At 39.8% G+C, this 27,903-nt stretch overlaps 1 protein-coding gene and 1 long non-coding RNA gene across 2 annotated transcripts in view; both read right to left on the reverse strand.

Moving 5' to 3' along the window:
• Window positions 1–20,806, reverse strand: part of gpc1b (glypican 1b) — a 61,955-nt gene extending 41,149 nt beyond the window's left edge. Inside the window, exon 1 of the mRNA XM_084911332.1 lies at window positions 20,519–20,806. Within this exon, the coding sequence (XP_084767458.1) occupies window positions 20,519–20,693 (175 nt within the window). The 5' untranslated portion in view covers window positions 20,694–20,806. The remainder of the gene's footprint in view (window positions 1–20,518) is intronic.
• A 7-nt stretch (window positions 20,807–20,813) lies between these two features.
• LOC146367575 (uncharacterized) lies at window positions 20,814–21,608 on the reverse strand. The gene is made up of 3 exons (XR_014797491.1): window positions 21,511–21,608; window positions 21,254–21,338; window positions 20,814–21,104 (listed from the first exon to the last, which is right to left on the reverse strand). It is a non-coding gene; the product is annotated as an uncharacterized LOC146367575 (long non-coding RNA).
• Between the last annotated feature and the right edge of the window lie 6,295 nt (window positions 21,609–27,903).

Here is a 27,903-nt window from a genome sequence, read left to right on the forward strand (position 1 = left end):
TACATCCATGAGAATTTAAAACTAATCTGCAACTCTGATGCTAAAAACTAAGTCTGGAATATACATGTATATATTTTTAAATGGGAAACATATGCATATGACACCAAAAGCAAGGTATGGTTGAGAAAGTAGAATCGGAGATATATGAACATCACAGAAGTGTGTTGAAAGAAGAATTTAAGGCACCTTAACAAAGCCACAGAGCATGTATGGTGTTAAGATTTCCACATGCTGCCTATTGGGCCTCTAGAATTCAAGATTCTGGCATATCGCCCATATGGGAGCAGCTTCATTGTACTGCTCTGACAGGTAAATGTAGAAGATGTGTAAAGGAATGTTTCTATCTGTCACTCCCCTGTCTAATCCCCATTTCAGTCCAGGCCTGAAAGAGAGCTTTTCATGGTTTCATCTATGAAACAAGAAAACCTAAATGCTTGTCAAAGCTGCACTCATGAACTTGAGAGTGCAGCAGTTCTGTGCTTGTTGCATTCCTCTGACTGCCTGCCTCTGTCATTCGGTTCTTTTTTGACTCCCTTGCTCTGTCATACACTCTTTTATTGTGTTCCTCCACGAGCCTCTGTGCCTGTTGATGTCATATTTTCAGATGTGCTTCTGTTGTTTACCTTGATTTCTTGGTTTTCTTTCCAACTATACCTAAAGGTCTGTCTTGCTTGTGCTTTAGGGTATGGTAAAGTTGCTCCTTTATCAGTTTTAAAGACATCAGATTTTCCCAAAGATTGCTTTTAAAGTGTTGGATTTTTTTTTTTTTTTGGTCTTTCTTAAGAATTTTACTACTCGGTTAAGTGACTATTTTACTACTATCATTACACAGATGCTTGTTTCTTGTTTCTTAGCATTAGCTGTGTGATAGACTGATGACCCATCCAGGGTGGGAGAGGCTTCTGCCTTCAAATAACTTTATGTTGGGTAAGCAATTCAAATAATCAGTCGGTGCCTTGTTGGCCATGTATAGTTTTAGCAGAAATAAATTCCTGGGAAAAAAAAAAAAATAGAGCAGAAGAAATGTAAGAAGAAGAGGTTGAAGTCTGTGCTGTCCAAAACACTTGTAGTACTGTGAGTCTTCATGGGAAAATTGCAAGTAGCACACATATTAGCTAACATATATGTTTTAAGGGAGAAACAGAGAGGAATCTTATTACATTTTACCAACAGATCAAATTGTTGCTTTCTTTCAAAATGTCATAGACTTTTCATTTTCCTTCAGCTGCTCCAATGCATCGCAGTGAGTGGGACAAAGCTTGTCCACTGTCCTCCTTCACTGGAAACAGTCATTAAAAAGGAGCTGGATTGTGCTGAAAGGGTAGATGGTTATCCTCCCGGAGTGAGATGAAGGCAGAGGAGGAGGGCGGGAGAGAGATTTGGGAAGAAGGCCACAGGGAGACAGACAGGCCACAGGCTTTTGCTGAAAGGGTGGATGGTTTAGCCATCCAACCAGAGAGGGAGGAGGAGAAAAGGCTGAGATAGAAAAAAAATTACAGAACGGGAAATGCTGGCAGGAAGAAAGGAGAGAATGAGGAAAGAAAAGAAATTAAAATCCTTCTCTGTTATATAGCTCATGATTTTCTGCCATGATGCATCAGAGGTCTTGACACCAGTGAAAAGCAGACATGGGTTAGCATGTATTTGGCAGCATCACTGTTAAACTTCTGTGCGCGTATAGCTATTAATACTCTGGGACCCATTTTCTCTTTCAATATTGTTCTATACGCATAATAATTGGTTTCTATCGGCAAAATATTATACCGTTTTGTTAAATAATAAGAAGACTGTGACTAAAACTACATTTTACTTTCATTTTTTAATCTAATGGAATTGTTCAACATTATGAACCGATTATATATTGACTTTCTTATCAGGATGGCCCTGCAGCTTATTGCAACTTCATGAAATCACGCACACACATGGAAAAAAAATGTATTAAATGCACAAAAATGCTTTATATACATCAAGCAAGACTAAAACCTTAAATGCTGCTGTTGGAAAATGTAATTCATTTTATATTGATAAACTGATTAACATTTCAGAGTAGGCTGAGAAAGAAGGACTGTTTAAGGAGGTAATATAATAAGCTATACTTTACTCCAAATTATCCCCCACCATATTATTAACAGGGAATGTAATTCCTCTTTCGGATTAGAGTGCCACCACCTGTCCCTCCCATCCAGCTGTGAGAAGGTGAATGCTCTTAAGTCCACAGGACATAAATGTGTTGAGTGAAGTCAGATCTTGCCTGACATCTGTAGCCTTTTCCTGCATCACAACTTCTAACAAAGCCTGTCGTTGTGTGGCCCAGCTTGTGCCCTCCGCCCACGCCCATCTAACAACCCAGATCCCACTGAACTGGCATTACTCAATGGACAAAAAACTGTTTTAATTAACTTCAGATCTGTCAGCTACCGCTGAGCTACGCCAAAGTAGGCACGTAAGTTCATGCCCCATTTGATCTTTATGGGGATTTTTTCCCCTTAAATTAGAAGAGAGAAAGGTACACACATAATCCAGCAACTGAAAAAAAAAATCCTTACAGAAATTTGCAGCCATACATAAAACATAGGACTCCACTTTGATCTGATGCATGTGCACTTTTGTGCATTTATACAGCAGGTGTTATGTGCGTCTGTGTAAGCCTTTGATGTAGATGTCCTGATTTTCATAACAATATATCATTTGCACAGTACAATTGTAAGAGCTCATTACCCAGAAATAAAAAAACACTGCAATAGTTGTTAAAAAAAAGTCCTGAATCTGTGTGTCGCTAACGTTTAATTAGCAGTTATACAAAATCTTCTACTAGGAGGGCGAAGTAACTGGTGGCAATAGGGGAACTGCAGCTTGATTCCTATTTAGCAGTTATCTAACAGCTGGCTGGAGAGTGTTGTCACAATGGAAGGTTGGTTTCTTTTCACCTATAGTGCAAAAAAGGAAAAGCAGACAAGAGGGGAGAGAGAGCGGGTGTTTCCATTGCAGCAAAGCAGCATCGCTTCAGAGAGTAAAGACAGTGAACATCAAAGCTGGCCCTGGGCTAGAAAGAGGGAAGACAGAAGAGGAGGGAAGTTAGAACTCACAGACAGCGGTCCCTACTGAGAATCTTGGGTAAGGAAGAAAAAAAAGGACATGGACTGGTTGAAAAAGAGGGAAAGAAAAGAGAAAGTCAAAGCCAAAGAGAAGGTCTTTTTACTTCAGAAAAAGGAACACGAACTTGACAGAACGTTATTAAGGTGGCTGTCTACAGGGGTAGTCACCACTTGACTGCCAGGGTAGATGTCTATATCGCCTAATACTGCTGGACTGCTCAACAAATGCCTTTACAAGGGCTACACAAGGCTTTAACTACAAGGACAGACCTGCTCATAAAAGCACATATCTGCTCCACAATGTTCCACACAGACACATGCAGTTCAAGAGTACAAACACACCACAGAAATGCATAGAGGTTCACTGGAAATCCAAAATCACAAAAGGCTCTGTTTGCTAAACAAGCATGAAGCACTATCTTGCAGACAAAAAAAGACAGCCACACCTTGAAAGGATCTCTACAAGGACAAACAGAGACACATGCACAAGCCCAAATCGCTTCCATCCACTTCGTCTTTCCCGACCTAAAGTGTTTCATTAACTGTGCTGCAGAGTGAAATGATAATTTCTCGGATAGACTTTGCAGCAGTTAAGGGGGCAGTTAGCCATCTGAGCCTGCTGCTGTGAATGTGTTTCACTGGGTGGCAGATGGGTTCAGATGGCAAGAATTTACGGGGATGCTGAGAGACCAGGAGTGTGTTTCCCAAGAAGCTTAATTGAAAGAGATTGGAATCTAATCTGTGAGTAAACAGTCAGAGAAGAGCAGAAGCTTTCTTCCATCCATCATTTGCTACATCAGCAAATTTGAACAGGAAATCTTGACAAGGATCCGTTCTCACTAAAAACCTCCCAAATTTAGACGCCAAGTTATAAAACCTAATACTGGAATGACTTGTGATTGGTGATGACTGAATGGTGTTATAATTATCCAAATGTTTTTCCTGTTAATGACATGATAGGAAAGGCTATTAAGAATTACAGGTGCCACAGCTTAGACTGATTAAATATTGATTTGATGATCATAGAGAAGCAGCAGCAGGTTTATCATCACTGAAGGACAACTTTCAACAGAGTGTGCACAAAAATATCATTTAGTCATTTAGGTTAATATGAAATATAGCATTTTTAAACACAATCAGATTAATGTTCTATACAAACACAGATTTTGGCCCCATTTGTCATTCTGTGGTGTTTTAAAAATTAGTAATAACTAATTCCAAATTACATGAATTGAAGAGATGCAAACTTTAAGAGAAAAAGGCTGATGATTTTACTTTCTAAAAAGTTATTGTGGGTATTATTTTGTAATATACACAAATTTTTGTTCTTCTTAGTTGTTTTCCAGATAATACCCTGTTGTGTTTTATGTAAGAGCACATATTATGTGCTCTTTTAACTGTCACACTGTCAAAGAGCACATGCAATGAGAGACTTTGTGCATGTAAATGGGAAATTATCATCACACATGAAACGGAGTTCCACAGGGTTCTGTGCTGGGACCAGTACTTTTTACATTATGTGCATTTCCCTGAAGTAATATTATTATAAAACACTGCATACATTTTTATTTCTATACAAATGATACCCAGTTACATTTATCTATGAAGCCAGATAACAAATTCATTAAACTACAGGCATGTCTGAAAAACCTGGATGACCTGTAGTTTCTTACTTCTAAATTCAGACAAAGGCAAGGTTACTGCATTTGGCCCTGAAAATGTTAAAAACGTGGTGTCTAACCAGATTACCTTGGCCTACAGTAGCACTTTGAGGACTTTTGGAGTCATCATTGATCAGGATATTTCCTTCAACATGCATTTTACACAAATAAGTAGGACTGAATTGCATTTTGTCTCAGAGTGATGGTGAAAAATTAGTTCATGCATTCCCTGCTTCTAGGATAGACTACCGTAATCCATTTTTATTAGACTGTTTCCTAAAAAGCCTTTAGTTAATCAAAAAACAGTTCAGCCAGTACTGACAGGGACTAGAACGAGAGATCATATTTCTCCTTATGTCTCCAATATTAGCTTCTCTTAATTGGCTTCCTATTACTGTAAATCCAGAATTCCTTCTCTTCACATATAGTCTTTATAATCATACTCTGTCATATCTTAAAGACCTCCCAGTAGCATATTAATCTAAAAGAGCACGTTGCTCTCAGATTCCAGGCTTAAATTTGGCTCCTAGAGTGTCTTAAAGTAGAATTGGAGGCAGAGCCTTCAGCTCTCAGTCTCCTGTCCTTTGGAACCAGCTCCCAGTTTGGATTCAGGAGACAGAAACTCTCTCTGCTTTTAAGATCAGAGTTAAAACTGCCATTTTTTGATAAAGATTATAGTTAAGGCTGGATCATTTATACTGCTATAGTCTAAAGCTGCTAATTAGCAGCATGATAACCACTCATTTAATGTCAGCAGAGTGTTTTGTATTATTATTCATCAGCCATGGAGTGATTAAATTATACAGTGTGGTTCCTGAATTTACAGAAAGGAAAACTGAAGGCAAAGGGCAAATTGTATGCGTCAAGGTAGTGTGTGTGACTTTACTGCCTGCCCAGCTAGCTGAGGTGAAACACAGACGTTGGCAAATAATTTAAGTTTCTATCAGCTCAGTGTCACACTCCAGTTTCCCATAGTCTGAGCCGCCTCAGTAACCCGAGGCTACACATCACTACCTCAGAGAGTAACACAGAGGAGTTAGGCAGTGCTCCACCCACAGTTATTTAGTTATTTTGTATCCTTTGATTTTTCTGTTTTTGTTTTTTAATTTATTCATTTATTTATTCTTTTTTTTTTTTTTTCATTTTTCATTTATTTAGACATCATTCAAAGTGAGCAGGGCCAGGGAATAAGAAAGATAGCAGACCACATTTATAAAAAATTCAAAAAAAGAGTGACTTCTGGATAAGTGTGACAGCTGTGCTTAATCGTGTCAAGCTAACCAAGAGAGATATGAAGAGAGCAAAGAGTAAAAGAAGGCGAGGAAAGCTGACAAGAGGAAGTGAGAGCCCGAGGGGTGAAAAAAAGGTAAGTTTAATTTCTAAAGTCATATCGGGAAAACACTAGGAGCCTAAAAATGAATGGAAGCTTTAAGAAGAAAGTGGCTTCTTACAGTAATAGAGTTGATTCCAGTAAAAGCACAACTCTCTTGAGAAAGCATCCCAATATGAAACATCAGAACTTCTCTTTGTGTTTCTCTTATTGCAAAGAAAAGTAAAAAAACAGGAACATTGCTTTTTCTTTTGTTACGTTTTTCCCCAGCCTAATGTACTTTCTACAAGGAGTTCATTTTAAATGGGAAAGTAATCTAAAATTGTGTTATTAAATATATATTACTATAATAACTAGTAATTATAGATATATAGAAGTTCGTTTTGAAGAACAAAAGAATTCAGTCTGTAGAAGGAAAATATATGATGACCAAAATCTGCCTGGGAAATGACCTACACAAGTCCCACTTACCTCGGTTCAGCCCTTTCAGTCCTCTAGGCCCTGGTCATTCATCAGCAGACATCACATGACAAACCAAAACCATTCATCCTGAGCCACAGCCTCTTCTGCCCAAAAGGATTTGTGATTCAATTTGACTGAGTGATGCCCTGGGCCTCAGGGCTGGGACTGAGTCTGCTAGGGTTTGCTGGGAAAGTAGGGTGCATGGTATAGGGACACGCAAAGGACAGACTGTATGACAGAGCGCTGCCACTACTGCTGCATCACAGCTACATGGTGTTGCTGTTCATAACATTGTTTTTAGAGGACACACAAAGCAGACAAATACAAAGACAAACACACATATATAAGATGAAAAAATGATGCAGCATGCAACTTTTCTTTGTAACAAGACAGATAATAAGATCGAGTGGCTATAAAAGATGTGATTCTTAGTTAAAATTCAAAAAAGGCACACATAAAGAATGACATAATGAAACTGAACGTGTGTGAAAAAGTAATGACTTATAAGCCCTTTGAATCATTTCTCAGCTTCTCTTTTAATCTTAGTAGGACGGTAGCAGGAGCATGAAAGATTTAAAGAGAAGGCTTTTAGTTTAAACCAGATCCTGGACTAAATACGCACACTCAGGCACAAAATGAAGAGCAGAGATGCTAGACTATCTCTGACAAAGCTTTCTGTTACAATCACCAATAAAGTCACTGGATACAAACGGTGCAAGACAGTTGAGCTTCCCTTAAGGTGTCAAATACGACACTGATGAGTCAGGGATTTCAGCTGAAATACACTGCTGCAAGATACCGAACTCACTGTATCACGTTCTGCATATTTTCAGTCAGCTGAGAGCTTCAGACAGGCTACAGAGGAGAACAGCGTAAGATGAAAGACTGTGTCTATCCTTGCCTCCTACTGCCATGCCTTTATTACATTCCAGTCAGCTTAAAAACTGGCTGTGTTCCTGTTTCTTTCAACACAACCTTTCCAAACTTCAGGTGGTCCAGAATGCTGCCGTAAGGTAAGAGAACATACCAAATACAACTGTCTTTAATACATTCTTTAACATGTTTTTTTAATTTACTTATTTGACTTTTTATCTTTGTACTCATGCTCCATCATCCATCATTTAGAAATATGTCCGATTTAGCTTGAATTATACTGATGGTACAGTTACTTTATATGTAAAGCATTTTCTTTCTGCCATGTCAATAAAGCTATTTTTAAACTTTCTATTGCCACAAATTAGAAAAATGTGTTGTCTAATATGAGTGCTTATAAAAAAAAAGAACAAAGTAATGCAAGACGAGTAGTTTTTGATAGGACAAATTGAAATACACTCGGATTTACATTTACATTACATATATGTTATAATAAGTGATTCAGGCATGCACTAAGGGTTGACAGAGTTCACTGGGAAGATGTAAAATATTTATACAAGAATACTCTGCAGGGTGGGAAGAAGAGATGAAGACTGCAAAGGACAAGAAATAAGACAAATGAAACACTAATGAGTGATTCTAACTATAATGTTTGGTGTTACAGCTGAAGAGAAGCTAAATAAAAGCTAAATAAAATAAAATTGGCAAGTTCATTTGTTCACTGCTTGCCCTCCTCAATAAACAAGCAGAGAAGAGTAAAAAAGGGGTGTTGACAGGGTACAGTAGAGGAAGCCCTTTTTCAGCATTTTGTTCAGTCATGTGCTGCCAAGTTGTATAGAGCCAAGCAGCTATAACATAGCATGAAAACATATCAGTATTTCCTTACACGTGTTCCAAGCTGGCTTTCCCCTACTCTTTTATTTTTAGGCAGACAGATATACAGGAGCACTACTAGCAATTAAGTGGTTCATATGGCATGTCTATTTGGAGGTTACGATGCTCATAAACAGGCAAAGAAAAGGGAGACACACTGAGAAACTGACGAGAGTTAGTAAAATTGGTTGGTAAAGGGAGTGGACAGACGGGAAAGGGAAAAAAGAACATGTTAAGGAAGAAGTGAATAGTGAGTCAGAAAAGTGGTGGTGGTGATATGTGTGTGTGTGTGGGGGGAGGGGGAGCCATAGAGGTAAAGCTTTGGGTAATAAAAACTAATCTTATACTAGCAACCAGGATGACAATTGACAGTAATTGCATATTTTCCCCCTGTAATTATGAGCTTTTTTTATGCGACCCTCTTCTCACAAGGTCTTAGTAATCCTCCGGTCATTTCCTGCTCCTCCATCCTGAGACAGTCACTCTACCTCCAAAATTAAATCGCAAGGGCTGGTCAAGCCAAATAAGCAAACCACCATGAACTACTCAGGCCTTTCTTGGTCACAAATAATGCTTGACAAATGATGTCACATGAAATCAGATCTCACTATTTAAATAGAGAAGAATGTGCTTAGAAAGCACTAAATCTGACAGAAGATGAGAGTTGGAGTGGACTCGGATTTTTTTTTTTTTAAATGGAAGAAACTGCTTTACCAGAAACTGGAAGACTTAAAAAGACTGAAGTGCACATTTAGAAGAACGTATTTGAGTATCCTGTTTGCTGCAAGAACTAATGCCATGAAATGCCAGTGATCTTTGCAGTTTATTGCAATTAGAAAGTTGAGGTCCCAAAAATGTACCAGATGGAGAAGCAGACATGCTGTGGGATCATGGAGTTTTTGAAAGTCTGTTAAAACTGCTAAACTGAAAGTTTCCACTGTAAACACGTTCAAACTAAGAGCAAAGGAAGATGGTGCATGTAGGAAAATAGATTTACAGGAAGAATCAAAATGGCATTAATATTTTTTTATAAAGAAGTCATTAATCAGCCATAACCAGATCTTTAATTCATTTTAAAAAATCATCGCATGACCTTTATTCATTAGGAGCACACTTTGTCAGAGCCATGCTGAAAATCTAGCCTATGCATTTGTTACTTCCAAGTTGGACTACTGTGGTTCCTTATTATCAGGATGTTCCAATAGCCCTATAAAAGCCCTCCATCTGATCTAAAACACGACTGCAGGAGTACTGACAGAAATTAGAAAAAGAGATCATTTTTCTCCCATATTAAGTTCTGCTCAGTGGCTCCCAGTAACAGTCTGAAAAGGTTTTAAAATTCTCCTCCTTACATACAAAGCCCTTAATGGCCAAGTTCCATCATATAAAAAGACCTCTTAGTACCATATTATCCCAACAGAGCACTTTGCTGTCTGAATTCAGGCTTACTTGTGGTTGTTAGAGTTTCCAAAAGTAGAATGTGAAGCAGAGCCTTTTAGTTATCAGGCTCTCCCCTTCTGTAGTACCAGCTCCCAGTCTCTGCCGGGCAGACAGACGCCCTCGGCACTTTCCACTTTTACTTTAAAAAAAGGAGGAACCTATATTGTACCATATATTTATCTATTGCTTAAGAAATAAAAGGAAATAAATAAAAAATTACACACGCTTTAAAAAAAAATCTGATTATGTGCAAGTAAAACCACATGACTGTATTTTACACTGCAGGTGTGCCTTTTAGTTAAGGTACAGGAAGAGCACTGGGCCACAGTAGTGTGGGGAGCAGCACCTTATGGTGTGATTGGCACTCCTCCTGCGACTTTGCTAATCAGCTTCTCCCTTTTAAGCAGTCGCGTGCTGGGGCCGGATGGCACACACAGTGAGACTTCATGGCTGACGCTGTGCCGTGCACTGAGCTAAGAAGACAAATTTCCTTGAGTTGTTTAAAGTTCAGTATGCAGGGCAAGCACACAGTTTCTTTTTGCTTTTTTTTTTACATTTATGTGTGTGTGTCTGCACAGTGGCGAAAATAACCTTTATCTGTGTCGCAGAACCCATGGTAGTGGCAGTCCCTCCTACAACATTATTGACAAAAATTTGAAATAACTCGTGAAAAATCTATACATCCTTCCGAGCTGAAATCTTCCCAGCATGCCTCTTATGTGTGACAGTTCCTATATCACTGACCTTTTGATAAATGCTACACTTCTATATATTTGACTACCAGGACCTCAAAATGAGACACTCTACTTTTCTGCTCTTTATGTATTTATATGCCATTATCCGGTCGTTAAGTCTGACGTCACTAGCCGTGTCTGGGCCTAAACTCCGCTGCAGGTCCATATATCAAACGATCACTATGGCATTACTGAGAGTTGAAAAACTGTCTAAAGTCTTTCATCTTTAATAAAATGATCAGCGTTCTGCTCTACCAGGTGTAACAATTGAGTTTAAGATCCAGGCATCCATAAAAACTGAATTTATGACATTTAACAGAGTTAGAAGTTAGCAGGAAGTTAGCTCGCTAGCTTCTATCTAAATACGGTATAGCATGTCCTGACTGTGGGGTTTTGGAAACAAATTCAAACGTACAGCTCTGTTATCACTTCCAACATAAATGAAGACAGAAAACTAAACAGCAGTGACGTAGGGTTACTGAAGTTTGGCTAGCTGGTATATAATGATGTGCTACGTGACCGCTAGCAACACAGCTATGTTAGCATAATATAAACAAGCTAACTTTTTTTCCACTCGATAAACGTTAACGTGAGTGTTCTCGGTGGTCAGGAACAAATGTAATCGCATGGCAGGATGCTGTAAAAGGACCAAACTTCAGCCAGGAGAACAACTGAGATAATCCATCCACAATACGAGGTTAGTCATTCATATACTGCTGCATGGGCTGGGCTGTAGTTACATCCTAAGGTTTTAAAAACTGAGCTTAAATAAATGATTAGCGGTAATAAAAGCCGAGGGAGGTCAACAGTGATCACTGACTGTTTTAGGAGCTTTTTGAGATTAAATAGAAGAAAATACAAAACATTAAACACGTTAACAACACAAAAGCCATATTAAACGCAGACTACTTTAGGCCCGGAAGTAGGATTCGTCACGTCATCACTTAACGACCGGATTGCATGTGATATGTCTTATTGTCTCTCCCTCATGGTTTCATAACTCCTATCTAGTCATTTTTCTTATGTGTCCATCTGCCTTTGCCAGCTAAGCTGCATGTTAATAATCTGTTATTACTGGGCCAACCCACTGTCCACCTTTTACTGTTTGTTGCTTCTAAATACACGTCTCTTCTCTCTCCACTCGCCTCTCATCAACCAGTCAAAGCACAGGCCAGGTTCTCTTTGACATGTTAAAAAGGTATTTTTTTTCACAACTGGTTTAATTGTTGGGTTTCTCTCTAAAATATTGTAAAATCTTCACCTCAATATAAAAAGATTCAAATGAAATGTTTAAGAAAATACATGTTGTACTTCTCATATTGTTTATGTATCTCTCTACTAAAGCTTGGAGGACAGACAACTCAAACGCAGCTCTTGACTTTCTATAGAGCCAACCATATAGCCATATGGAGCCATGAAAATCACAAACGAGCAACAGAAGCAAACCAGCTATGTTTTTGCAGCGCATCTGCGAACATGCAGTAAATCTGCAATGAAAAATAAATGAATTCACAACTTCCTCTGCAGGAGCAGATATGGAAAGAATGAGAGCGATAAAAGCTCAAAGCCAGAAAAGACTTTGGGAAAGAGGAAGTATGCAGCGGGAGGAAATAATTAGAGTAATAGAAAATAGTGTGAAACAGTTTATCTCGCTGAGAGAAAATCTTCAGGAAATTATGAATGCCAAAAGAAAAAAAGCAGTAATAGCTATTGTGTGCAGGCACTTGCCTATAGCAGCTAAAAAAATCCTCCAAATGACCAATTAAATTTTTTTTTTTAAAAGGTCAGAGCTGGAGATTTGATAGAGCAGAAGAGAATGCGGCAACGTGTCTGCATCCAAAGTACGGAAACACGCTCCGTGGAAGGGATTACAGAGAGTGATGTTTACACCTCGGGGGAGAGGATGAGAAAACAAAGACAAAGAGGATATTCACGACTCGAGAAACACCTGGGAAGCCTGCGTCTCTCACACAGTGATTCAGAAACATGTGTACTTGCTGAAGGTTTAATAACTTGCAGTCATGTTTCTGCCCATTTTCATTCCACAAAGATGTCGCCTATGTTTTCCTCAGTGCACTAATAAAAAGGGGGTGTGCAGTTGTGGGATATGCATACTGCTATACCTGTGTGTGCAATATTAATTCAGTTTCTACTGTGCATGCCAGATGTCATTGGACAGATTTTAGGTATTCACTTCTTTCTTTCTTTTTTTTTTTTTACCAACTTTTTATTTTCTCTTTTTATTCACTGGCACAATCTCTCTTAAACGCCCATTTCAGCTTTTTTTTATATGTTTGTAGATATAAGCCTGACAGCTGTTTCCATGGATTCTTTTAATTATACTGCGTATACAGAACTGGATCTGAAGTGAAGGAAGCGCTTAGGAGTGTGCCGAAGCTTCACAAGAAGCATTAGTGAGAAAATGTAGCTGCCACACACAAATCATTTCAAACAGTGGAATACAAAGCATTTCCTAGTCATATGGCTCAACACTTAGCTGATAGTCACATGTGCATTCTTTCTCTGCTTTAAAACTAACATCTTGGGGAGTGGGATGGTCTGTAGGAAAAAACAATAATTTGATCATCATCTTGGGCTGTTGTAATCTCTAATCGGCATTTTTTCATAGGTTTCATTGATTATTTATTTCAGGGATTCATGCACAGCCTGTGAGATTTATAAGCTCAGGCAACAGGAAAACAAATCAATCAATAAAATATAGAATAAAATACAAGCTGAAGATTTTTCTTTCTTTAGAAATCACTATTTTTGAAGAAATCTGCTCCAAATACCCAATAAACAGATAAATGTATCATCAAGACAAATAAATTGGTAATCACAATCAAACAGTCAAATGAATACTCCAACTCCATACATGCGTTTGCATCTACTAAATTTGTTGCTGTAATGCTGTATAGGCATAGGATTTCCCCTCTGAGGAGCGTCTTAGCTGAAGTACAAAGATCTCCCAGCATATCCTGTGGTTCACACCTGAAGACGGAATATATGTGTGTTTTCTAGGGTGTGTCACATTGCAAAAACAAGAAAGAAAATCATACTGCACGGCCTCAATTGAAACAGCAGTAGCCATTGGTTTGTGTTTGAAGCAGCTGGAGTAACAGAAAGAACGCTCTCATACAGCCGTAGCAAGATCCTTGACACTTCAAATTCTCGCCTAAACTAAAGAAAGCACCGCTGGAGGGGACATGAGTCGCAGCAGCATGGCAATGGTACACATGCACATTAACGTAACTGAAGAAAAAGCTAAATACAAATGTCTGCAGTCATGCACAAACACAGTTTTGCACATGAGGACAGAAAATGAAAAGAAAGCAGTTTTTAAACTCTAGGAGCCGTGCACGGTCCACACATTCACGGCACACCCACAAACGAAGATTCACTTCTAGGCTCGTGGAGACACCGGGTACACATGTGCACACACATCTGCATCCAACCTTCCCCTTTCCCTGCTCCACTATCCCCCACTCGCTTCCACACACATAGAAACATACACACAACTAGAGACACTGAAGGAGCTTGCTGTGATGAGGGAATAATTCTCCTTTTGACACAACCAATTCCTCTGAAGACAAAAGACGAATCATACACTGACACACTGCAGCCCTATGAGGGAAGCAACACACAAGCCCCTGATTCCACACACACACACACACACACACACACACACACACACACACACACACACACACATGCCTGATGCAAAGACACCGCCACCCCCTGTTATCTGTGCTGTCATCTGTGTGTCTGCTGTTTCTGTGTGTGCTTTCACATAGAGGGCTCTACATGTGAAGTCCTTCTCTCGCATTTGATAAGTGACAGTGAACATAAGACAAGGGGAGCCCAAGATGAGAGAAGAGGAAGTGGTGGCTGTCAGTGAAACTCACGTAGGTCAGAGAGGAAGCAGGTGATGCTTGTCAAGGTAGTACATCACATTCTAAAAGCCAGCCGCCAGTCTCTCAGAGCACCTCAATTTCTTACCTTTTACAAGGTGTGGGAAATAGTTGTAATTTTCTGACATTAGTCATAGGAAGTGAAAGCAAAAATAACAGCAGGTTGGTCAGTCTGCCAAAAAAATGAGTCAAATTAAGTAGTTGATGCTTTCCTCCGGCACATTTGCATGTTTCTAACAGGCTTTTCGAGAATAAAACAGCGATTACATAAGGACTTTTTTAAAAGAGGTTGTTTTCCTTTAACCGTTTTCCTTGTCATAATTTATCATTTTTTGTGTGTTATATTTATTTATTCTGCTTTCTTACAGTTGGTTAAGAGGGCGGGGCAGGACAAGAAAAACCAAGCAGACCAACCAGGGCAGGCCAAGTCAGTCAGCAGTCCATCTCTCTGTCTCTCTCTCTCTCTCTCTCTGTGTGAACTTCAAACATGCTGTGGTCTGTTTCATGCTCCCTGCAGCCCATTATGGCTTAATGCTTCAAGAGGCTTCTTACTGACTTCAGCATTTAACAACTTTGGTGTTTTCAGTTGGTACACTAGCACACACACACACACACACACACACACACACAGAAATGCACGCTCACAAACACTCTAGTGCTACACACAAACAAGCACAGACAGGAGCCCAGATGCAGGAATTGACAGACTTTAAACTGCAGCAGAGTTATGAGCCTGCACGCTGTGATACTGAAACAACTGTTGCTTTTGCTTTAATCTGTTTGAAGAGGAAGACCAACAGAAGCATGGGGCTTTATGCTGACATCAACCTTCAAATAAGCTTCAGCTCTCTTATCTTCGAGTCAGTTAATGAGTTCCATTCATATGTAATTCTGTGTGATCAATTAGTTATCCAGCATAAGGAGAATAAGAACACCACATCAGTGGGGATAAGGGATAGAGATAGGGCTAACACTTATCTCAACACACACAGTATTTTCTATTTATGTTTAAGTTTGCTGAGTCCCTTTATCTACAAAGAGTCCTTTATAGAAAAGGGACTACACGTGTGATCATTTATCCATCCGGCTTACATGCTTGCATAACTTGTGCATTGCAGACTTGCAATGTTGGATGTGTTAGTGTTAAAGTGTAATGAAATTCAACCTAGTGAGATAATTTAAGAAAAAAACTATATTTTTTTCTTTTTCTTTTTCTACTACGTAAGGATACTTAAGGCAAAAATGAGCCAAATACACCTAAAAAACATGTAACTTAAGATATTAGGTTGTCATATTAGTAGAATTTCAAACTCAATACAGATACCCAGAACAATACAAGCTATTTAATACCACTGTCAGAACCAAAGGAGAAAAAAAATGACCAGTGTGATAGCGTTAAATTGCCATCAACAGACAGACAGAACAGACATTTGGTGCCTAGCACCAACATTAACATTGCCATTTTATTATTAGCCCTAGCTGCTAGCCACTACCTTAATGATAACAGATGGCTAATGTGGCTATGGGGTAACTGCTAACAGTTAAAGAGCTAACAGTTAAAGCCGTGTGCCAGCTCAGTTAACATTTATGGGAACTATTCAATACTTCAGTGTTGTTAAAACTGGAGCTTTACTGACTTTAATCTAGAATTCCCACATAAAGTGTTGTTCAGTGTTGTGAACATCAACTACTTCAGCTGGTAGCGAAGAGACAGGCCTACCTGCGTGCATTTGTGAAATGTGCAAACTGGAAATGCTAAAGACTGCACTGCTGGTATTGGCACTTTTGCAAGTGACTAATGTAATCTGATTGCCTTTTTTTTTAGAATCCATCAGTGTCTGAGTACTGATTTTTTTATTTGTTTTGACAATCCTGCTTGGACATGGACGTGACAAGAATACGTCCACCTGCAGTCATATTTATGCAACACGTGTATTTAAGCTGAGATGTTGCATTTAAAGCATTATTTCCACAAATATTAACCATACATCTAATCACAGTGCAATTATTTTGATGGCTATATGTATAGAGACTGAGAACAGAGTCCCTATGACTGCTCTTACCGAGTGTGGTTTCATTATATACTTCACAGCAAAGGAAACTAACAAAGGAAAAAAAAAGTAAATGTAAAATGTAAAACTAATATTTCCATAGTGCAAAGTGCTTCACCAAGCTTGTCTTCATTTCCTGCAAACGCACTTTCATTATAGTATAGCTCTTTGCTGTTACAATAACATAATGCATCCACTTGAGAGTAAGCTAATAAGAACACAGTGGGACAATGATGTCCAAATAATCTGTAAAACTGTGGAATTATTTTTTTATTATCCTTACTGGCATGACAGTACATTGCTGAGGGTGCATAAATGATACGACACCACAAGCGTCTTACTGCAACTTTCCAAATATAATCTATATTTTAATAAAATACCCATTTACTTTGGGAGGCTTTTTAGCCTTTATTATGATAGGACAATTGAAAGTCCTATCATAAAAACCCCAGAGCAGATTTGAACATGGGCCTCTGCAATAGCCATACAAAAGATAGTGCTGCTCAAGATAGTAAGCAATACTAGCACCCATAATTTCATCATTTACTATTTGTTTGCTGTTGTGGAGTTGATTTTGCAGCCTTTCTGTGGCTTGCCAGCTTTTTTTTTTTTTTACTGGCAATGGACTTCTTCTACATTTAACCTCTGGCTGAAAAGAGGAGTAAGGGGAAGCAAACACTCTTAGCAGCCAGTATTTTAATATTAGCCTTAGTCAAAGAGATGAGAGGAGTGACCAGCTTTTAACTTCAGTGCTACTTTTTTCCCCTAAATTCTGAGTGAAGCTGTCGAGTTCAAAACATTCTCATACTTCTCATGGTGGGCTGCCATACAGACCAGTCCATATTTCCAGCCACAAGCCAGTCTTTAGTCAAGAAGAGTTCCTAGCAGCCTCGGTAAATAGCAATCCTACTGTATCATTAGCCAAACACTGGTTATAATGACACTCCAGAGCACTGTGCAACTCACAGTCAGTGTGTAGCAACCAGCAACCAACAACACAAATACAGCATGGGAAAATCAATGGCATACCAAAATGTTACCAGCCTTCCTGCAGATGTCTCATACAGCTTGTCTCTTTGTATAGGCTTATGTGACATTGAGGATCTAACGCTCGGTGGCTGCCAACTGCTTTCAAAGAGTGCCTGGCGCCTCTCTCTTTAAGAGCCGATGAGAGAGAAACACAGAGAGATGAAGAATGTCATCCCCTGAAAGACAACAGGATAAGTCATCAAGACTGTCATGATGGGGTGGGACAGGGAGGGGGCAGCGCAGTGAGGAGACATAAAAATCAATCATCCATTTTTGGTAAACATGGATGAAAAAAAAAAGCTGTTTCCAAAACTGATTACACTCTACAGAGCTGAAATAGCATCATCATGCTCATTTAAAAGCATCAATCAGCTCACTTTAGCCCCTGTGAACTTGTTTAAGGAGCTCAAATTATAGTTCCCCCATGGTCCGGTAAGCATTACGTCAACACAGCGATAACAAACAGCTCACCCTTAACTCAATAGCTCTCCTCCTCGTGGCTTTTTCTGCAGGGCAAATTACTTAAGAGTAGGGGACTATCCAAGATGCTAAAGGAGGCATATCCGTGTGTATCTAGGAACCTTTATTCACTGCTGACTGATAATCAGATGGAGCCTGTGATATGGGGTCAGATTTACTGCACATGTATACTTAATGCCTTAAAAAAGTCAAATTAACAGAAATGAACTTAGTTCAGAACTTGTCTATCTTGTTCAAATTTGATTTACTTAGATGTCCGCACTCCATGCTCAAGATTTATACATCTTAAAAAAGAAATTTAATGTTTGGCTCATAACTGCATGAACTGCTTTCTGTGCCTGAGTAATAATTATTTCATAAACTGTGCAGTGGCCATGAAAAAAGGATTTGAAAGTACTGAAAGTGGACATCATTTTCACAGTTGGAATGCAACTCATCCTCCCAAAACTGAGTCACTCAGCATGTGACCTTGAGTCAGGCCCAGCCAATACTTTACGCTGATCGAACCCCCGTGTCACAGCAGGAAACAAACTCTGCAAATGTCAGAGATCAACTGCAGCATTCGGGCGGCTCATATTTTGGAGGAATAAATTAAATCCTTCTTTTTTGGTTTGTTTTTTTACAAGATTTTTAAAATGCCTCAATGGAGCACCTGAAGTGTATTTTACGCTAGAGAACAAAAATATGGAGACACAAGGAAAGTATTGCTGATGTGCAAAGTCTATCCATTGTCTCATCTGTCTTTTTTCTCATCCTCAGTTCCTGTGTCTCCCTCTCCTCTCTCACTGAGGAGGCATTGACCCCAAACTTAAGTAAGCTCCACGTCATTGATTGAAACAAGTGATACAGTTAATGTCGTGACAAGACAGATTCCCTCTTTAAAGCATTATGGATTACAGACATTTAGAAGAAGGGGGTATCTCTAAGGAACCAGGGCTGGTGTTAATTCCGTCAATTGATTTATTCAATGTGTCTGTCAAGTAAATGAGAAGTGTCCACTTACCACTTGGCCCTTTACTGCTAACTAAAGATAAATGGAGTGATGATTTTTTTACAGTTTCATCTGCTTTCTATAGCACTGTCAAATTTTATCTTTTCAACTACCCTACCTAAGAGTGTAATCACTTGAAAGGATCTACTTTGCGTTATCGTGCTCCCCATTCACACTCATCCTGTTGCCTCTCAGAGAGAGCTCAACATTAAGCAGAAAACTAAGAGAGTTTAAAAAGAATATCTGACTTTTCTAAACCACATCCCCCCCCCCCCCTTTTTTTTTCCCTGCATCCACACTGTGTTGTGTTAGAACTTAACCGGAAAACAGATCACAGTTTTGTGCAAGGGTCAAGGGTGTGAGATGCGTGACACTCTTGTCTCGGAACTGTTCAGTCTGTGCTGACCAACCTCTCAATCTTCACAGGGGAGGCGAGTTTATCTGGTGCTACTGGCTCTCGGGACGGGGAATTGGACAGTGGAGGAAAAAAGTGTATGTCAATCTGGGATAGGAAAAGGTGTCTTTTTGCAAAGTCCAAATGTAAATTGAGTAGATTGCTTTGTATGTGTTGCCATCTACTTCTTTTTTTTTTTTTTTTTTTTTTTTTTACTTTTTTTTGAAAGGCACTTGCTGCATTCAGAGTCTGCGGAAATGGAAAAAGTTCAAAAAGAGTTTAAAAGTGAGTGATGTTCCATTTGAATCTACATAAAAAACGGGACCATGAGCATAGATGTCCTGTCCTTGCATGTGTGATACTGTAACTGTAGAGCAGAAAAGTGTGTGTGTGTGTGTGTGTGTGTGTGTTTATATGCTTGAAAGCATTGCACTGAATTCCAGGGGAGGCAAACATGCAATCATCTAAACTGCAAAGGGGCTTGTGACTGCCTTACATCAGCCCCTGAATGACACAGTGAGCAGCATCATATTTGCATGGTTACAGCACATGGTCAAGTGACTGGCAATTTATAGGCTGGCAATTCCCCACAAGAGGATGACACAGTTTAAAGAAGAGGCAGAATTAGGGAGTGTCTTCAGGAGTTAGCAGCTTTTTTTTTTCTAATGAAGGAAAACTGAAAGTGAAGCACATATCATATATCTGTGTTTCCAAAATGCTGAGTGTGGGATGATTTCTCATAGTTTTGATCAGGAATCAAATAGACAGATTGCCTGGGCTGTCATACTATCTTTTCAAAGCAGTGTTTCATCTTAAGACATACAGAGCTCTTGTGCTTTACCATGTGACATGAAAGATGGATGTCTTCTCTGCTTTCAGTTACACCAGAAAAAAAAACGAAAAACTTTTTGATGAAGGCACCGTTGAGTTACAATTTCCTGTAGATCCTCTGTGAGCACAAAATTAAGAGTTTGTGAACCAATGTCATTTATACACAACTTGGATATACACAGCCTAGTGGTGACTTTGTCCCAATCAGTCTACCATTCTTAGAGGGATTTTGCAAAGAGATTATGATACTGTTTAAAGCAGCTGTGTGGCTCTTACGGGTATAATTAACGTGTTTTTGCGTGTCATTTACAGTTTTAGGGGTAAAGATGAGGTGTAGTGCGCACAACACGAACAAAAGCTTACCTGATATTTCAAACTGAGGGACATCTTCCACAAGGAACCCCTTTCCTTTGTAAAACACCTTGATATCAGAACAACTCCGGGCTTTGCTCGTCCCTTTTTCCCCATAAGCTGGTGCCGTTAGAGAGCACACTGCCAGCGCCGCTATAATGAAGGAATCCATGCCGGCCGACCACATAGAGTCTAATTGTGTCTATGGACTCAGTCAAGTGCAAATCCGACCGAACACCGAGTTCTACTCGGAGTAGCAGACTCCCGGCTTCTTTAAATTGGGGTTGCTTGGCCCTGTTGTGCGTAAAATATCCTCCACCTTCCTGTCTTCCCTCTGCCCCTTCAGTGCGTCTGCTAAGTCTGTGTCTGCACTCCGCACACTGCTGCCGGCACAGGAGCGATTCCTCCAAGCGCAGAGGTCCCGTCTCTTCTCACTTCTAAAGCTGGCCGATGTGAAGAGGGCAGGGGCTTTCTTTCCCCCCCTCAATTAATCTTCTCACGCAGATTGCCAAAATAAGCGCGGGTCTCTTTTCTCGTATATCCAATGATTTTCTTGTCTTCTCTTTTTATTTATTTATTTTTTATTTTTTTGGCTTACCTGCTCGGAGAGAGGCGAAAGATAAAAAAAAAAAAAAAACAGGTTACCCGTTAGCCGCTTTTAAAAACAAAGAAACAAAAAAAAAATAGTCAAAATTGCAACGTGCTGGTTAAAAACCACGCAGCTATGTTGTGTTGATTCATACCTACCGGTGACGAGCTGTGTAAAGAGATATACAGAGGCAAGTACCGCAGCTCAGGGGTTTCTGGACGATGCTGTGCCAGCGCTACCACTCTGTGGAATGAGAAGGAGGCGGAGAGAGAGGGAGAAAGGGGAGAGCGAGGGAGAGAGCGAGAGAGAGAGAGAGAGAAGGGGGAGCGCATAGGTTTCATGATACTCTTCCAATTTTTGTTTCATTCTGTTGTATGTATTAGTTATTTTTGGACACGTTTCAGAGTAAACTTACAGTTTAACAGGTTTGTTTAGCTTTGTGAAGCCTCCGAGGCATCCTGGTAGTCTGTGCACGATAAGGTGGTCTGGATCTGAGTTAAAGAACGTCCTCTACGCCTCTGACAGCTTGTTAGCCACCGACCGGGTGTCACAGATGAATTGTGGGCCCGCCCTTGAGCCCAGGTGCCCACCCACAATACAGGTCAGCCCTGAGAAGCGTCTCCTCCAGTCTGCAGAGCATTTGTGTACATCACTCCTCAAGGTGCAATTACTCCGCCAGCAAGTCATTACCTGCCTTGATGCCGTTCCCGGCTTACCTGTCACCCGCTGAATGCCTTCGTTAACTTCATTTTCTGTACGTGTTAATATCCATGAACAAGCCCAAGAATGTTTTTAAATTGCTTTTAGGCCTCATGTGACCTTTTGGGCATCAAACACGCTTTTATTATATGTCAAGTAATGACCCTTCAAGTCCTATTGTTTTATTGTAGCATAGATGTCAAAATAACAAAAAGTTGAAAAGATAATCTACATTTTTAGTTTATTCATTAGATTTAATAGGATCAGTGACTTCAAACACTGCAGGCAGTGTTTCTTTCTTCCTTCCATTTTTCCTTCCTTCCTTCCTTCCTTCCTTCAGATAGCCAGGAATAGAAAGGGCTGTTAGAAGAGTGCAAGCCCCATACCACACCTAATAACCACGCACGTGGGCATAAGATGAAATTTAAAAAAAAAAAAAAAAAAAGATTATGGGGTTGTTTTAATGCAATACACAACTTTTTCAAAAAGCTTTCAACTGAGTCAAGGATATGGATGTCTGGATTTACATTGTGTCACATAAATTAAGAGACATATGCAGTTACTTTACTTAAAATAATATCCCATTAGTCATTTCAGTGCGTGAAACTGAATCAGACAGTATTTAATGGTGTCACTCCCGTGGGAGATGCTTTTTAAAGGCTTGTTTGCACAAGAAGATGCCTCTGCAAATCATCTCACTGACACATGGAAAAAAAAAACTCCCGTGTAGTCCGTGCAGTAAGTGGGCATCGTCTGACAGATAGAAAAACCGAACTGAAAGGCAAAGAGAGAGAGAGAGAATGGGAGAGATCCACATGGCATGCACAGTCATTTCCTGCCTCTAAATCATTCTATTTATGTAGACTGACTATGTTTATGAATCCATTAGGAAATGTGACTCTATAATTAGTTTGTTCCTCATCACTGGATGAGTCCAAACAAAAAGGACACAATCTCGCATATCACCAAATGACAAATGGCTGCGCTCGCTGCCCATTATTGCAGCTCTAAAGTGAGTGGGCATGAATTACACCTTCGCTCTGCAATGTCAAGTGTCTTCCTCATATTTGCTCATGTGTGGAGTTTTTTTTTTTTGGAAAATCACCATTGCAGTTAGTCTGCTAGAAGTTCAGGAATGTGCAGCTCTGTGCCACACAGCAGACCGAACCCACTCGCTAATTACGTGTAATAATGTTGCTTCACTTTTCTTGTTGCTCCAAGGGGAAAAGCAGGCAGTGCTAAGCACATGTGGCCAGAGGTTAAGTCTGGTGGGCTCAAAGTGTGTCAGCAATAATATGTCAGCCAGTATTATATATGGGTTTGTGTATGCCTGACCCTTATGTGTATATGTGTCTGTGTCAAAGGCGGTTGGTGTGTGTAATGTGAGTTTATGTGTCTGACTGGGACCCACATGTGGCCATAGGTCGGCAGAGCTGTCGGAGAACTGATTGGCCCTCTACTGTCTGGCATCAAGATTATGTAATTAATGCTCAGTAAAGCCACAGAACAGCCATGTTTTCTTCAGGCTGCCTCTCATTGAAGTTTTATTGGCTCTGACCATGAAAGGCCCCCTAATGAAGGGCAGGATGCTGGGGGAAGTTGAGGAGACTGGGGAGAGCAGATGAGGGGAGGCAGAATGGTAGCAAGGAAAGAAGAGAGCATGGGGTGAGAGGCCACTCATTTTAGCCTACTTGTGCAGTAATTATGTGGTGAGCATTTTCAGGGCGCAAAGAGGGTTTATAGTGAAAATTACAATTGCATCTCTACAGAAATACTATAGATGTTAGACTAAATCTTCCGAGAAAAAAACCCTCGCGCTTGGTTCGAAACTGGATAGTTTTTAAGGGAAATTCTTACGCTTTCCTTCAGAAAAAAATTGCAGCAAATTAAACATCTTTTCGTGTAAAAGACATAGCATAGTATAAATAAACTATGCGGAGAAAAGTATTGGGCCAAATATTCAGGTGTTTTCGGTCTTGTTGTCACATGATTATAAAGTCAAGCACCTAGCCGTGCAGTCTGTCTTTGCAAGCACATGTGCAAGAATGAGTCACCCTAAGAAAGCTTACCGAATTCAAGCACGGTGTGTTAATAGGATTGTGGCATCCATTGTGGCAACAAGACAGTTTGTGAAGTTTTTTCCTTTCTAGACATTCCACCATCAGCTCTAAGTGCAACGGGAAGGATTTAGGAACCACAGCCACAAAATGTTAGACCACATAAAGTTACAAAGGGGGGGTTGCCAGCTGCTGAAACGCGTAGTGCATAAATGTTGCCAATGCTCTTCTGGCTCATAGTTCCAAGCCTCATTTCACTTTAACATCAGCATGAACACTGAGTACCAGGAGCTGTATGGTGTGGATTTCCATTGCAAGCAGCTCCTGTAGTACTTTTGTTCATATACTGTGTAATAAACTGTTAATAGTTATCAGTAAATTGCCCATTTAAAAGGTTACTGCAGTTTACAAGAGTATGAAGAAATCACAGTAGTTTGTATTTTTAAGACAGTTGATCCATTACAGAGTTCATCGGGACTCCACTATTCCATTTTTTGTCCACCCAGTTGCAGCAACAGTAACCCTGAACCCCAACTCAAGGGTTATCTTATCAGAGCTGTTGCTGTCTGTTGTCAGTACTTCCTCTCCTCCTTTGACTTTGTCATTGCAACAGATTTACAGTTGGACCAGTTTGTTTTTCGTTAGGGATAGCCATGTTGAAATGTGATACTAAGCATTATTAGGCTCACCTCTGGGGCTTTAACAAGTCATTCTCCCACTGCATTGCCTAACAAAAGATCAATAAACAGAACTGTAATTTGAAGGGAAACACTGGGTAATAAATCACTTTGAAACTAACTCATTTGTAGTAATTAAAGAAAATGGCTTTGCCTTGTATAAATATTCATATTTAGGAAAGGAATTTTATATAAAATGGTTTGGAATAAACTTAAATTGTAATTTTATTTCCCCACAGCAGCCTTTGGATTACTCTACAAGGTTCTACTTTCTGCCTCTTAATAACTGGACTGAAATGCGCGTGCTAAAATTCATTGCTGTCAAATGCAAGACCTCTGTGTTTTCCAATTTAGTTTCATTGTTTGTATAAGAAAAGTAATTGTGAAACCTGCACATGTTAATGTCAGCTTTTCTGGGAAATTCCCCATTGACTGTAATGCCTCCATTGCGTGGCACCTTCTGAAAATGAAAACTAAAGGAGTGGAAAGTTGTTCTTGAAACCACATCTAGATTTCAACAGTGTGAGTGCACTCGGGTCTCAAAGGGATTAAAACATTGCTTGAGAGACAGAAAAAGCAGGCGCTGATGCAAGAGGCAAACAGTGGCAAAATCTCTTATTATGTATTGCCTATTCATTTCTTATGGCATCATTGTATTACTGACTGTATCCATAGTTATATTGCGCTTATACAGCATGCAATTTCCATATATTTTCAAGTATGCACACAAATAGGCAATATCGTCCTTCTGCTGAAAGTCAGCTTACATATGTTACTGGCGCTCTCATCGCACCCTCTAATAGAGTTTTATGAAGACATTAAAGACAGAAAGAGCAGGTTAAAGCCAGATCTGATAAAAGGCACACACAGACACACACAAACACAAACCCCTGACAAAATGTGATGTAGTGAAGGAACTGCAGCAGTGGCCAGTGTACAGGGCTCCCGGCCAGGCCTCAGCATGGTTTTTATGTAAATATAAGTGTCCTGTTTCAACAGATGTAATCGGCCTTTAGAGCGAGATCTCCCTAAAACCAGTCTCATCCCGGGCTCTTGCAGATAGCATCGATTCTGCATCCTCTCTGGGTTTTTATGTCAACCATTAGCCAGAGTTCAGCACAATCACTGGAGTGCTCAAGTGTGTATGCATCACTCACTTGATCTGTCTCCCTCCTTTCTTGTTTCTCAGTCAATGCCTCTTTGCATCAGTCAGTTTCATTTACATTTTCTCTCTGCTTTGCCATTTTTTTCCTTCCTTATACGAGCGTGGCGAGTCCAAACGATCATACCTACATCCTTACACGTTTAAACACTTTAAAAAACAAAAGTTTGAGTTGTTTTAAAGCTTGTTGTTTCTTCTTGCTAGCCATTTTGCATTGCCATTTTGATCTACTTTATTGTCCCCTTGATCACATTTACCCAGCATCTGTCTGTGCACACGCAGCTTCCAGAAAAACCTAGATTTGCCCATCTCCAAACACGGAGCCCTCCACAGTTGCCAAAGACAGATGATGACAGAAAAAGGAGAAATGTTGATGGTTAGTGCAAAGGGTAGACAGATTATATTGTAGAGAAAAATGAGAAATAGCGAAGGAAACTGTGAAGGGGGGTGGGTGAGCTTATGAGGCAAGATAAGGAGGGGAGAGAATATGATGATGGATGACTTAGGGAAAATGACAGAGAAGTGAGCTGAGGGGAGAAAGCGGCAGGGAGGGATTTGCATTCAGAATGGTGAGGATAAAGTGCAGGAAATAGAAGAAATAGAGAACTTTCAGTGAACAGGAGCGGGGAAAAAATAATTGGAATTAAGTGAAAATGGCAAATGGTCCTTTGATTCTTTGGGTTGATCTCGCAAACAGGCACTGTCGTGGATGAGAAATGTCCCCCGTGGTGTGTTGCGTTGTGCTTTTGTATGTCTCTGTGGGCATCCTGGCACTGTTGCTGCTCAGTAATCTGAGCACATTCCAGTCTTTTCCATGCATGGAGAAAATCTTAGGTACACCCCACAAAATGCTTTCCCAGAAATTACCACAGGACAGAGCGGCGTCCATGAAGTCTAATTGAAACACCACTTTCAATACCTTTCAATAATGATCACTGAACACATTTTGGATTTTGTTTTTTGTTGACAGTGACTTTATTCAAAAAAGGCAAAAAACAAAACAAAACCCCAAAAGCACTGCAACGTAGCAAGCCTCTCTAATGCATACACAATGACAGACTGTACCCATGTGGCAGTGGTGTAACCTCATTCTTCCAACTTCATTCAATTACCTGCACACTATTTTTAGACGATCAGTTCTCCTTTTCTATTTCTCATATGTCTTTTGGAATGAATGAACTGCTCCTCTCATCTGTCTCTTGCTGTGAAAACTCATAAGCTTATGTGAAGAGATGACAAAATCTAAAATTTATGATAACCTCTTATGAATAACTCTCACACAAGTAATGATATTTAATGATACTTTTAACCGGTGTGTTGGTAAAAGTCCATCTGGTCCTTTTTGGTTCCGATCCCTTTCATGTATCTAATTTAGGCTATTCTATGTTGTGTAAAGCTAAAAAGCATGACGCAGATTTTCCAATCTTATGTTGCTTCTGTCCTAAACTAACATAGTGGCTTCAAATTGAAAGTGAATGTGCATTTTTCAAGCATTTTTCTTTGTGTGTTCATTTCAACCAAATGCAGTATTAGGAAACAAAATAGCAAGTTTGGTGGTTAATATTTTCCTGGGAATATTTTGTTTTACAGTGACCTTGATATCATAACAGAAGTTGAAACAGTGATTCTGGCTGTAAAACTTCAATTATGATACATGCAAAAGGCTCAGAGTCAGCTAAGCACGCATATCTTTTAGTCTGCTTCAGATCTTTGTTCAGATTGGCAGCATCTCCCTCTGTGGCCTCGGAAACTGTGGGAGGCCACATCTCTGTGGTTCTCAGCCCCCCTATGAGAAGTCCTACATTAATTTCCCACTAGAACAACTTCTATCCTGACATTCCTTCAACATTCCTCAGGCCTCCCCTGTAATGAAAGCATTTTATCACATGGCTTTGCCTTCATTTCTCCAATTTGTTTATAAAAAGATAGATTGCATGAAAAGTGGGATGCATAAAGCGTTGCCTGGGTTTGATGAACAGACACATGTACACTAATAGACATTAAGTGCTTTTTCTTACCACAAATATAAATTGTCAGTATTCTCTCTGTTTAAAACAAAACTCTTTTGAGAGCGCCCGAGCTTTGGTTGTGGTTTGTCTTAAGCTTTTTCTCTCGCCCACACTGATCAGAGTGAAGCTGCTAATGGGGAATTGCCATTTAGATGGATTGTTCACTTAGCGTTCCCCCCTTATGGCTATGTAAACTGGACTCTA

The sequence above is a fragment of the Perissodus microlepis genome, chromosome 18 (assembly GCF_051167445.1).
Source record: "Perissodus microlepis isolate ML-2025 ecotype Zambia chromosome 18, ASM5116744v1, whole genome shotgun sequence".
NCBI classification, from domain to species: domain Eukaryota; kingdom Metazoa; phylum Chordata; class Actinopteri; order Cichliformes; family Cichlidae; genus Perissodus; species Perissodus microlepis.